General features: G+C 47.4%; 1 protein-coding gene across 1 annotated transcript; it reads left to right on the top strand.

Moving 5' to 3' along the window:
- The first annotated feature begins 301 nt into the window (after positions 1–301).
- LOC142567923 (uncharacterized) lies at positions 302–10,865 on the top strand. The gene is made up of 4 exons (XM_075678012.1): positions 302–736; positions 2,167–2,457; positions 5,917–6,068; positions 10,623–10,865. The coding sequence occupies exons 1-4, from the start codon at positions 363–365 to the stop codon at positions 10,769–10,771; spliced, it is 966 nt and encodes a 321-aa protein (XP_075534127.1). The 5' UTR covers positions 302–362; the 3' UTR covers positions 10,772–10,865.
- The last annotated feature ends 2,560 nt before the right edge of the window (positions 10,866–13,425 follow it).

The following is a 13,425-nucleotide window of genomic DNA, read 5'->3' as shown; positions in this document are numbered from 1 at the left end:
ATGATATGCTAGCGAGAGTAGCGGAAGCGTTTACTCTCTTTTTTCGCCTCATCTACGGCGCGATAAAGTAGCGAAAGAAGAGCTTCGTGCTCCTTATCCACTCCTGCTTCCTTCCTCAGAGTTGATATAATTTCATGTAAGTGTCCCCTCTCGCAGCTATCCCCACTCACACGCTCGATTCGCCCGCCGCCGTCGACAACCGGAAGGAGGCGGAGCTAGCAACCCCCGAGTAATAAGCTCGGGTGCACAGGAGGCGACGCCGTAAAGCGCAAGCAAAAGAGGCAGCAAGCGCAAACGCGCGGCGAAACCGTCAAGAACCGCGGCTTCACAGGACCAGGGATCGCCCTCGCTCCCACGACACCATGCACCACGCTCGCGCCGCACTCCTGCTCGCCGTCGCCGCCCTGGCGCCTTCGCTGTGCCTGGGCGACGAGGCCGGCTGCAAGGACACGAGCGGCACCTACGAGACGTCGTACACGTGCGAGGGCTTCGCGGACGCGCGGGACTTCGGTCGCCACCTGGACCGCGGCCACGTCCCCCGCTCGTCGCGGGGTCTCAGCTTCATCCTGCGCGATTCGCGTCCGCGCGACTTCCCCGTCGGCTGGCTAGAGGGCGTGAACGCCACTCTGCTCGAGTTTCAGAACGTCTCGCTCGCGTCGCCGGAGTCGTACGACGCGGTGCTGTCCGGGCTCGCCGGAGACGCGCCGGCGTCCTCCGTCGAGCGCCTGGTCTTCAGGTATACGTGTGGTCGATGCGTGCGTTTAGCGATGTGTGTACCAGGTACTTACATGCATCCATGTACTATATGCATGCATGTATGTACTACGATTGAGTATACGGGAAAGAAATGATTGAGGACCATAAACGAGAAGTTGTAAGAGTTGGGTTGAAGGTTGATAAGCAAAAGAAAACAAAATGGGCGATTCCACGCCAAACGTCCTAGACATTGTGCTCGACGCTCTCTAATGTTATTCCAAAAATTGCGGGCAATCATTTTGGTGCACTATTTGACCTCCTTGGCTATGTTTTCAAGAAAAAAAAGTTTTGCTACCAACGATTTGAATGTTGCCACAGTGAGCGCAACGTAGGTTGCGAAACAAAAAAACAAAAAAAAACACCCGCCGGAATATATACACGGAGTACCTTGAATATCTCGCAGATGCTAGAAAAGTAATTGTGTTTTTTATTCTTCCCCATTGGCAGCCGGTAATTTGTCTCACAATGTGGTTTGCACTAAAGCAATACTGTAATTCTGCGCCCATTTCGACTATTTTTACAAGGTTCTACGCGTTTTGCAGATACTACCGAACTGCATCAAATGGCTGGGTAGTTGGCAGTAAGTGGGTCAAAAAAACTATTGAAGTTGGTGGGAAATAAGGTTCGAAGTGGAAGAGGCGCAAACGTTGAAAAATGTGCGAGATGCCTCATGTTCAGGCACACATACAGGGTGTCGCAACTCTCACGTACCAAGATTTAAAAATATGCAAATGCCGCATAGCTGGTCAGAAGCAAGGTAATGTTGTTTGTCGTCTCTTAGAAATACTCAGACTAACTTTTGCCTTCCGCCTAATCGCATAATTAGTCTTGATTAATTATACACTTATCAAATATTACGAGTAGATGAAAAGTGTCGATGAGAAAATGGTAGAGCAACATGAAAAACTCCCCACGCAGCTTTCCGTTGCTCAGCACGTGTCACACAAAAGCGTTTTTTCTGAGCGTGAAAGAAGCCCGCGAATACACGCAAAGGGCCTCGAGCGGCCAGTCCCGTGGCCATTTTGCGAAACATGGAAGTACTCTGGCATAGTATCCAAACGGCCAATTTCCCTGGTTAATCTCTCTGCCTTTCATTTCTTGTTGCTTCTGCTCTCTCACTTCTTTAGGCTTTACTTTTGCTCGCTTCGACCTGTGGCGAGGTTATAATGGACAGGTGGCCTGACCAGGAATACACGATGGTGCCCTCGGCGCAGCAGAATAGACGCCACGGAAAGACACAGCCTAACCAATTTCTAGCATCTACGCCGCTTCTTGAACTCTTTGAAGCTTTTCCCGGGGTATTCAGTTGGTTTAGTTACGTTCAATGACATAGAGTCCGACTGCTGTGTGTTGTGCCCGACGTGTTCACACGAGAGGCAAACGCCGAGCGTCTTGGTGTTCCCTGCGCAGCTACGACAGCACGCTTCCAGCCAGCTGGGAGACCCTGCGCAAGCTGCCGCGCCTCAAGACTCTCGGGCTGGTCAAGATGAGCGGCCTGAGGCTGGACCGCGACTTTGGCCTCCTGCCACGCACCGTGCGTGGCGTCAGCGTGCTGCACTCGAGCGTGGATAGCGTCGAGGAGGGCTGGCTCGCCGAGCTGCCCGATCTCGAGTACGTGGTCATCCGAGACTCCAAGCTCGCCCGCTTCTCCCGGAGCATGCTGCCCACGCCCGCGCTCAAGCTGCGGAGCATCGACCTCGAGTGAGTGCGCCCGCACGGTGCTGCTGGGCGTCGGAGTGGGAAATGCCGGTTGACAAACTGAGGGGGTGACTTCGTCGCAAGGTGCCTGCGCTTCACGCTACAGAAAAGAAAAAAAAAGATTCTAAAATAGTAGCTATACCGCTTCATTTGCGTAACATTCGCTGACTCTATAATAAATCCGAAGCTCAAACGCGCGAGCTATCCATAAGCTACGTCGATGTTCACTTAGCAAACGCGATTACCCGGTACAACTTGTCGTGTGCTATTGCGTGTGATGACAACGTTTAAAATATTTTTGGGATCATCTACAATTTCTTTAATGATGCTAATTTGGGAGCCTTGTCTCGCTTTCCCGAAAAACATAATTATAGACAACTGGTTCAACAATACAACTGGCGGGGCATTTGTTAGGAACAACTACGAGCTCAGATTTTCAATTCGCGCATTATACACGACGGCTATGAAACGCTACATGCGGTAATACCAGCGTCCCGCTATTTTAAAAAATTAAATAATGGGGTTTTACGTGCCAAAACCACTTTCTGATTATGAGGCACGCCGTAGTAAAGGACTCCGGAAATTTCGGCCACCCGGGGTTCTTTAACGTGCACCTAAATCTAAGTACACGGGTGTTTTCGCATTTCGCCCCCATCGAAATGCGGCCGCCGTGGCCGGGATTCGTTCCCGCGACCTCGTGCTCAGTAGCCCAACACCATAGCCACTGAGCAACCACGGCGGGTCCCCGCTATTTTGCGACTTTTATTCTTCTTGCGCTGTCATGACGTACGCTGTAAAAAAAACAGCCATCACTTTTATTGGTCACAGTTTTATTATGTTTAACAAGCCATCGGCGAAATTCAGACATTTCTATCGCTGTGAATAAGCAGAAAAAACGAGAATTACGAACACCTATGAAAATAATAATAATCATAATAATAAATTGTTCGTGATAATAATACAACTTGTTTGATACCGCTTGCAATGCGTCATGGTGTATGCCTCACAAAATGACGGCTCACCATCATTTTAACGGTTAAATGCCTGGAAACAATGCTGCCAAGATGTTTCTCGTCATTTTCTGCAGCCTTTTCTGCACCGTATCATAATGTATCGCAATCACGCATGTCATCTTTAGCAATATCACGCGTCATTCGGCGACCGTGTTAAAAGAAATTGCGCATTGTACAAGCACGATGTACGTGCTACGAGTTTTATCCATGTTGATGCTTGCCTACGTAACGGCTCTCTAATCCAGCTACTTCAACAACTTTATGTTAGAAGCCACGGGATATACTAAGGAGCCAGCAAAATAGTCAGCAACATTACTCTAGTTATTGCTTCGCTTTGTATTTATTAAGGGTGCGGTCATTTTAACGCTTCTAGAACAAAAACGGCTGGTGTAATTACCCCTGTCGATATTGTACTCAGCCGTCGGTAATTCTTTAAAATTTATGCTCTTGATGGCCAGCGTCAGGGCGCCCCTCATCCTGGCGGACTGGTCAGAATTATAAGGCGCGCAGTGTGCTCGAGTGCAGCAGTTTCCCTTTTGTACCTATAGACAAGAATTTTCTGTTGTCGTAGCTCCCAGCTATGTTCTGTCGGGAACTGGAAAAACAGGCGAACAAACTGCCGTTGTAGCGCTCAGCCTGCTCTTACCGCATGCTTGCCGTCAGTGTCCACTACCACGGAGTAAAGAAAAGATAGGTGGGTACATTACGCAACAACGTTGAAGCCCTACCCAAGAAAAAAGAAAGAAAGAAAGAAAGAAAGGAGGAAAATCCAGGGGCTTTCCGAGAGTTCTACCGTAACCACGTGATCGTGTGACACGAGAGGGCAGGCGGTGCGCCGCAGCCCTAAACGCAGCCCCGGACTCGGTGCGCAGTTGTCACAGCCGCTCAGGCGGGTTCCACTTTTCGTTCTTGGTTTTCATTCTCCGACTAGGGGAAAATTCCCGCCGTGCGAAGCGCTGAACGGCGAGCGGAAAGGAGGAGGGAACGGCTTCAGACGAGGTTGGCTCGGTAACGGTACAGGCCACGCCTTCTGCTAAACTTACTACCTCCATGTTCGCTCGACATCAGCAACAAAACCCGCCATCCCTGCGCTGGCCTCGCCGACAGATGACGACTAGAATGTGAATTATGCAAGCCTTGTCTGAATGCGGGACGGAGAGCAAGAAAAATGCTTGCCTATAACATGTTCTGTACACTGCATACCGTTCCCGCAATACAGGGTGTTCCAATTATCAGTCCCGGGGACTCTTTTAGAAAATAAGGTGGATCACTTCTACACGAACAAAACCAAGCACGTACATATTCGCAGTCGGGTCTAGCAGCCACCAGTTCTAATTTTGTCGATAACATTCGATTAGTTAACTATAATTATTTATGCGACTGTGAATTACTATTCTCATTGCAGATGTATCAATTAACACGCTGTAGAGAGTTACAATTATAGGCCACATTGATCCGTGTTGCCTTCGGCACGATACAATGTGCGTGCGTATATTTTGTAGCCGCAAATGAAAGCATGAGAAATATGTGTAATTTATGTAAACGTTTTTAGCTACCGCAAGACTGTCTCGAGCTCATTAACAGTGCACACCTGCGACAGGGGGGTGCGGACGATCTCAGAGAATTTCGTGAACCCCGATATCGCATAGTTCAAGTGAAATACAAGGTTTATTCTGTTACTATTTTCCAGCTCTGCCTTCTGCGAATGGTTGGCCGCACGCAGTTTCTATGTTCAACTAGTGCGCTTCAGCAGTAAAATGGCCTTAATTTTTTTTAAGAGCTTACCACCACACGTGAGGTTTCTTCTGCTTCAGGACCAGTTTATGTTTTTCGGCCTCGTCACGATGCTAACTTGTTTGGACAAATTCACTCATATTATGTCAATCTTTTCATTCCTGTATTGTGGCTAGTTCAACAGGGACAGACAAGTGAAGGAGGTAAAGCAGCCGTTACAGTTCCAGCAAGTGCCCGCTTTTATCTTTTGTGCTGCCTTCTTTTTTAGCCCCTCTGTTAAATTTGTGTAGTTCTCCATGAATGCCTATCAAGTGGATCGGTTTCTACACTGTTTTCGAGCGTGACTGACATCTCATTTTCCCTCGCGAAGCTTTTCTGGGGGAATAGGCGCCTTGGTTCCCTGTATGGGTGCTAGCATCACATTAATTGTCCCTCATTCCCCTTCCTGTAGCAACGTTGCGCTGCTGTCGAACAAAATTAACGATGAACGCTTTATTGCGGGCATTGACTGAATGTAAATATTCCTTATCGTCTTTCAGTCTGCTTACCTCCTTCCAAGGCGCAAGGTAGCCAACCGGGCTCATCCTGGTTAACTTCCCTGCCTTAACCTTATCGCCTGTCTCTCTCTCTCTCTTTTGAACTGTACGTGGTAACGTATGGGTTTTAGATGTTTTCTTACTAAAATGACAGTGGCGCATTTCTCTTTCGCTGCAAGCTACAACGAGTTGAGCCTCATTCCGGATGGATTCGGCGATGGATTTCCGGCACTGGCGTTCCTCGACCTGGAGGGAAACAAAATCACCACCATCGAGGAACAGGAACTTGCCGGTGTGCTGAGTGACACCGGGACTGTTGTCCTGCTTGGAAGTAAGTCTCGACGAGGGAATGTCACTTATAGATGTAGAGTGTAGAGACAGTGACCTGGAAATTGCACCATTTCATGCAGCTCCATGGCGTGAAGCAACGAGTCACACCCGTTGGAATCACATGCATGAGCATATGACTTACACTGCCATAATTAGCGAGGACGAAGGGCGATGCTTGAACGGTCACACATGAAAATGATTATGCTACGACAAGATAACAAGGGAACGCGCAGAAGCTAGAAAAATGTGGAAATACAGTAAATATAAAGGAGATAATAAACAAAATTATCGGAAAGACTGGCTTACATTCAGTTAGGCAAAATCATGCCGTGCCATCCCAGCCTATCTCACCATGGCGGAAACCTGACAAAATATATAAGGCATTGCCCTAGCTACCTTTGGCAGCCCCCGCGATGGCATATTCTGCCATTGAGCACGAGGTGGCGGCTTCTCATGCTAGTGGTAGCGAGATCGGGATACCTTAGAACACGCACCTATAAAGCGAGATACAAGAAGGAAGAAGCATGTGTTTGCTGCGGTAAAGCTAAGGAAACTATGGAGCATGTTTATTAGAATGTGAAGACGTCTACCCAGCGGTCGATTTAGGCACCACTGGCATCCTTGAAGCCCCTGGGTTCAGCAGGAGCAGTGGTAAAGCAAACATGTCCGCAATAGGCATTAGTAAGAGGCGATTGGATGATTGGTGGAAGAAAAACGGGGAAACGACAAAAGAAGGAGACGTACAAAAGCACAGTTCGCACTTGGGGATAAGAAAATTTGATTGTGTGAGTTCATAGCATTTTTTTCTTTTTTTATTGTTTAACCTAGGTAGGACATTAGCATGTAGGTAGCATTAGAGCTTGGTGGCACAACCCACCTCACCGTTCCAAAGGGGACGCTCATAACATACATCCATCCATCCGGTAGCTACCGCTTTCCCATGACAGCTGGGTGCAAGATGTCCATCTTCTAAGATCAGTGTACATGTAGGGGAATCAAGGCTGATCTAGGCTAAACCGGGGCCCTACACTACAATTGTCTCCTCACTCTCCAGGCGTATCTTTGGGATGCGAAACTATGTCACTTACGAATAATTATTCAAAATCTTCGTGCTAAGGGTTTTATAGCGAAGCTGTATATGGCTAGCCGGTTCGTCCGTCCGTCTGTCGCTTGTATGCCGAAAACTCCTCCGGCGCAACCATATGCGCATGCGCAAAAAAAAAAGAGAGAGAGATAAAGGGAGGTGCGCGATTGGCTGCGCCAGTAGTGAGTCATTCTGCTCGCGGCCACAACGCCGCGAGCAGAACCAACACCACCTAGATAGCACAAGGTCTTTTCACTCCGATCCATGACGTCATGTTACCTGGCCCGACTGCCATAGAATCTAATTGGGATGTTCCCGACTAGGCAACAGTGATCTTGACGTCACCGCTTTCACCGCGCCAGCTTTGTCAATGGAAACTTAGGGCCAGGTAGCGTGACGTTTTGGATCGTAGTAAACAGGCCTTGTGCTATCTAGGTGGTGTTGGCAGAACCGGGAACGAGCTCGTCTACGCCGTGCCGATGCTGCTGCCCGGGCACAACAGGTTCGTGCAGCCGAGCGCAAGCAGCAACTGCGTACCGAGGATCAGGCAGCCTACCAAGCCCTCGTTTAATGAACCGTCGGGATTAACCCAGTGATAAACACCGGGGTCGCATGTCTCAGCTTCGCTGGTTAACCATCTGTACGGAGTGCTTGGGTAATGATTTGTTTAGTTAAACACACATCACATGGGAAGACTGCTTCGGACAGCAAGTAATCACAGCGCCTGTTCAGAACATCAGAAAGAAAACTTGGCTTTCGACGCGAACGAAGAAGCTATCAAAATGTACAGAATTACAGAAGGCCTTACTTTTTCCCTTTTTCCAGTTCACAAACGTAGGAGCATACGTGTTCGCCTAAGACGAGCATCTAAGAGACATAATATAGGCGGCACGATGTGGTATTGTTGCCCCTGTACACCTTCTGTCTCGTTGAAAGCCCTGTCTCGAGATTGAGTTATTAAACTGGCGATGGCAGACACCCGAATGGCCGTTAAAGATCGTTTGAATTTTTTTCACGCCTTTGTTAGAACGCGTCCCGTTGTGCGATAAGCAAATGCACAAAGCGACTGTCCTTGGGTCATAACAACGCCTCCCGTATGGATCATTCATCATCATCATCAACATCAGCCTGGTTACGCCCACTGCAGGACAAAGGCCTCTCCCATACTTCTCCAACAATCCCGGTCATGTACTAATTGTGGCCATGTCGTCCCTGCAAACTTCTTAATCTCATCCGCCCACCTAACTTTCTGCCGCCCCCTGCTACGCTTCCCTTCCCTTGGAATCCAGACCGTAACCCTTAATGACCATCGGTTATCTTCCCTCCTCATTACATGTCCTGCCTATGCCCCCCCCCCCATTTCTTTTTCTTGATTTCAACTAAGATGTCATTAACTCGCGTTTTTTCCCTCACCCCCATCTGCTCTTTTCTTATCCCTTAAAGTTACACCCATCATTCTTCTTTCCATAGCTCGTTGCGTCGTCCTCAACTTAAGTGTAACCCTTTTTGTAAGCCTCCAGGTTTCTGCCCCGTAGGTGAGTACTGGTAAGACACAGCTATTATACACTTTTCTCTTGAGGGATAATGGCAACCTGCTGTTCATGATCTGAGAATGCCTGCCATACGCACCCCAGCCCATTCTTATTCTTCTGATTATTTCCGTCTCATGATCCGGATCCGCCGTCACTACCTGCCCTAAGTAGATGTATTCCCTTACCACTTGCAGTGCCTCGCTACCTATCGTAAACTGCTGTTCTCTTCCGAGACTGTTAAACGTTACTTTAGTTTTCTGCAGATTAATTTTCAGACCCACTCTGCTGCTTTGCCTCTCCAGGTCAGTGAGCATGGATTGCAATTGGTCCCCTGAGTTACTAAGCAAGGCAATATCATCAACGAATCGCAAGTTACTAAAGTATTCTCCATTAACTTTTATCCCCATTTCTTCCCAATCCAGGTCTCTGAATACCTCCTGTAAACACGCTGTGAATAGCATTGTAGAGATCGTATCTCCCTGTCTGACGCATTTCTTTATTGGGATTTTGTTGCTTTCTTTATGGAGGACTATGGTGGCTGTAGAGCCGCTATAGATATCTTTCAGTATTTTTACATACGGATCGTCTACAGATCACGAGTCAGATCACGAAGCTCAAATGAGGATGATTGAACGACCCCCCAGGGCATCACTTTGGCGGTGTGACAACGAATGCATGCCGACGTTATGAGGATGATGGTATAAAGGTGACGGCATGACGGTAGCCGGATGACAAAGCTGGAATGGCGATGATGCAATGAAAACGATGGCATAACGATCAGGAGCACACGCTTAGTGGCCCAATCTATTAGAATGCTTTGGCCACTCCGCTGGCGTAGAAGGCGTGACGACGACGCCCTGACGAGACCCAGATCACTCAGGTCACGGAGCTGAATTGATGACTATGGAAATGCCACACCGTGGTTACGAAGCTAGTTTGACGACTATGGAATTGCTACGACCGTATCCCAACCAAGAGCACTGCTTACAGGCCTAAGCTGGTGACAACTTCGACCAGTTGGTGAGGGTCAGAAGATAGATAGATAGATAGATAGATAGATAGATAGATAGATAGATAGATAGATAGATAGATAGATAGATAGATAGATAGATAGATAGATAGATAGATAGATAGATAGATAGATAGATAGATAGATAGATAGATAGATAGATAGATAGATAGATAGATAGATAGATAGATAGATAGATAGATAGATAGATAGATAGATAGATAGATAGATAGATAGATAGATAGATAGATAGATAGATAGATAGATAGATAGATAGATAGATAGATAGATAGATAGATAGATAGATAGATAGATAGATAGATCACAAAAATACAGCAAGCGTTCCGAGTGTACAATGTCTCTACCACACTGTTATGACGTCATAACAATGGTTTCACTGCTGTAAGGACCCTGCGATAACACGGCTATTCATGAAGTCTCCCTACATTTCAATCTCAAGTGGAGCTACTACGCGCCTTCGCTTTCATGAAACATCGGCGGCTTCACTCGCGCGGCGCCTCTGAGCATATTACCCCTATTCAAGCTCAATGTAGCTGGGATGCGGCAAGTGATACAACCTCTCTTGCACTAGCGTCACGATCCCCTTTCCAGATTTTTTTTTTTGCGTTTACATTCCGTGCGCAGCATAACATAAATTTAAGTTGAAGGTGAGCGCGTCGTCGTTAGTCTTTCTTTTTTACATATTTGCCCCGTCTTTCACACTGTTATAAATGCTTAATCTCCGGGTTGTTGTTGTTTTCTAGGGCGACCCTCTGACACTTGGCTGGAACAAGTCGCGTGCACAAATATGTACACCGTGACCGTAGATGCTCATATTGTGCATTCAAAGAGGCTGTTTGTCTCGTGTTGTAGTGAATTACCGAAATGAAATAGACCAGCTGGCAAACTTGCTCTTTCTGAACGACGCAGACAACCGCCTCCACTGCGACTGCAAGCTGGGCCACCTTCGGCGCCACTCGGACCGGCGGCTGCGCGCCCGTTGCCACTCTCCGGACAAACTGCGAGGACGCAGCGTGCAGAGTCTCACAGACGCCGAGCTTGGTTGCCCAAAGCGTTAACGTGGGCAACGCGAGCACGCGTCGCACTCGATGTATCATCTGTTGCACTTCTTCCACACCATTTCAGTGAAAGTAAATGCTCTCTGCCTGCTTGATCCAACCACGGTTTCTTCTCGAGTTCTCCTCTTGCATTAAACATCTCGCTCACCTCGTCTAGGTGCTTCCGTCATGTACTTCAATGCAAATTGTAGATATTTGGATATTTGGATTCTTTGGATATTGTCCGGCTTGTGCATCCTTCACTGGTAAGAACTAGCAGAATGCAACATTAGCACCATAAATTTTAACCCATAATTACCGCTACCTGGAGTTTGGTATTTCAGAATTCTGATTTAAGAGCGTGGAACCTAGCGGAATGTCCATAGTAATACTTTGGATACACTGCAGCGACCTTTCAGTTGTTCTAAGTTTAGCTAACCAATTACTAAATGCTTAAGTAATCCAGAAATTATTTTGCTACTTCAATAATGTTTAAAAAATTTAAAACCGAAGCTTTTTTTTTTTTGCGAACCTTGCCAGTTTTCGTGACCATGACTGTGGCACGGCTGTTCCCTTAAAGGAAAAGCACACCAATCACAACAAAGTACGCGCGCTGGGCGCGCCGCTGGTGTGCTTGCACCACCACGAGATGTCGCTCGCATTCGCGGAGCCGATGGCGCAAGCCACCACCCCGTCCCAAAGGGGACGCTCATAACGTTCATCCATCCATCCGGCTGTGCGGGTGAAAGAAAAAAAGACAAGCAAAAAAGATTGAAAGCTCGCCTTTGTGCAACCGCGGCTGCACGGTAATGAGGAAGTGTGTGTGTGTGTGTGTGTGTGTGTGTGTGTGTGTGTGTGTGTGTGTGTGTGTGTGTGTGTGCGTGTGCGTGTGCGTGTGTGTACTCGTTGAGTCTCTAGGCACGCCCACAAAAGTTCGCTGTATATAGATTACAACTGGTTGGATTTTCTGCATTTTTATAGCATGTACTTGGCATGGCCAGAAATGTAGGGGAAATTTTTCTTAATATGAATTGACATTTAGGCTTTTTGGGGTAGAAATATTATCAATTTTTATGAATACGTAACTTATGCGGCAGCTTTTTCAACGCACATCAGTGTGTTAGTTTATATCTCTCATCTTGGATCAAAGCTTGCAACCACAAATAACCACTGCTCATTGCCATATGTAAGCCGAGAAGTTGTTCTGCGCCCTTCCCAGCACATGAAGCGCTCGAAAATCTGAGTAAAGAAATAAAAGTTACATTTCACTCGAACTCTCATTTCGTGCACGTACGACTTCGTAAAAACAAAGGACGAAGGTTTTCTGCCCCGCCAACTTTAAGGTTGACCACCGTGTTTATGCGCAGGCGTGACCGGACACTGTTTCTCTCTGTTTTCCCGTATCGCCTTTATTGCATGCTTACAGGATGATGTTCCTTAACTCCACGTGCTTGTGCCACCATGTGATTCATCATTCTACACAGACCCGCAAATAAACTCTGTGCATGTATGAACTTGTACTGTGAGTGTATATGAACCGTAGCGTGTAAACTGTGCCTTACTTATTGTATTATTTTTTTGTGTAAATCTGCTATTCCAGAGTATTTGCTTTACGCAACAAGCAGTAGCCGGCACAACTTAAAGTCGCAAGGTATTAGCAAATATATGTTGCTAATACCTTGCGCTTGCCGCGCTGGCGCTTGCCGCGAGCTTCATTTCTCTAAGAACCACTTTCTTCTTTCGTGGATCGATCACTGCTGGTTGGTGGTGTGTCACGGTTCGTAGCTCTGGACTAAACACAGACACATGTTAATAGACGCATGCAGGAAGAGCACTGCTTCTGCTTTTCTCTGTCTCCTCGTTTTTCTTTCTTTTTTTTACGGGATAAAGCTGCACTGCCTTCTGATTAGTTTTCCGCGCGTATACCTGCTTAATTACATCCATATGCGTACTATAGCACAAGTCGCGTTGGCGGTACTTCAGCGCTTAGTTAAGCAGATTACGTGAACAGGCCAAATACACGAGCTAGTTAACATACCGAAATCATAATGTTCAAACGTGGCATTCCTGACAGGGATGTAGCCGGTCGGCAAAAGGCACCACCAAACGTCACTTTTCCGAGCCTTTTTTGAAATATTCACCTCGGAGCCTAACGAGCATCATGTGATGAGAATAAAGATGCAGTAAGAACTGCGAACTCTTGGCATCTGTGACGAAGAAACGGAGCGATATGTTTCATTGGCCATGAGAGCTTAGCACCCATGATGAAAGCGGCACTTGCACTCATAAGGGTGACACCCAAGTGCAAGCAAGAAGTCCAAAACGAACACGATTACACTTATCGGCATAAGGCGAACTGCGCAATGTGCTTCTCTTGTCGCAGCCAACGAAACATTTCTTGCGAGGAGACGTGTGGCGGCGAAGAACTGCCACGAAGTACAGCGTTACTGTCTGACGGGAATCTGTAGAAATGATGCATTATTGCGATCCACGAAAACCGCTCACATCACAAGAGCCGAAAAACATCAGCATCTGCACTGCAAGCGCCTGTGCACGCGATTTACCCCAATGCTCGACGCGCGGCGCCCTTCACGTGTGATATTCTCCTGTGGGGCCATCTTCCATGGGCTGGTACCAAGAAGAACCGACGGGTTGTACTCAGACTTGTACACGAC

Source organism: Dermacentor variabilis, unplaced genomic scaffold (assembly GCF_050947875.1).
Source record: "Dermacentor variabilis isolate Ectoservices unplaced genomic scaffold, ASM5094787v1 scaffold_15, whole genome shotgun sequence".
Classification (NCBI taxonomy): Eukaryota; Metazoa; Arthropoda; class Arachnida; order Ixodida; family Ixodidae; genus Dermacentor; species Dermacentor variabilis.
Note: the sequence above shows the minus strand (reverse complement) of the source record. Positions and strands in the feature narration are given on the sequence as shown.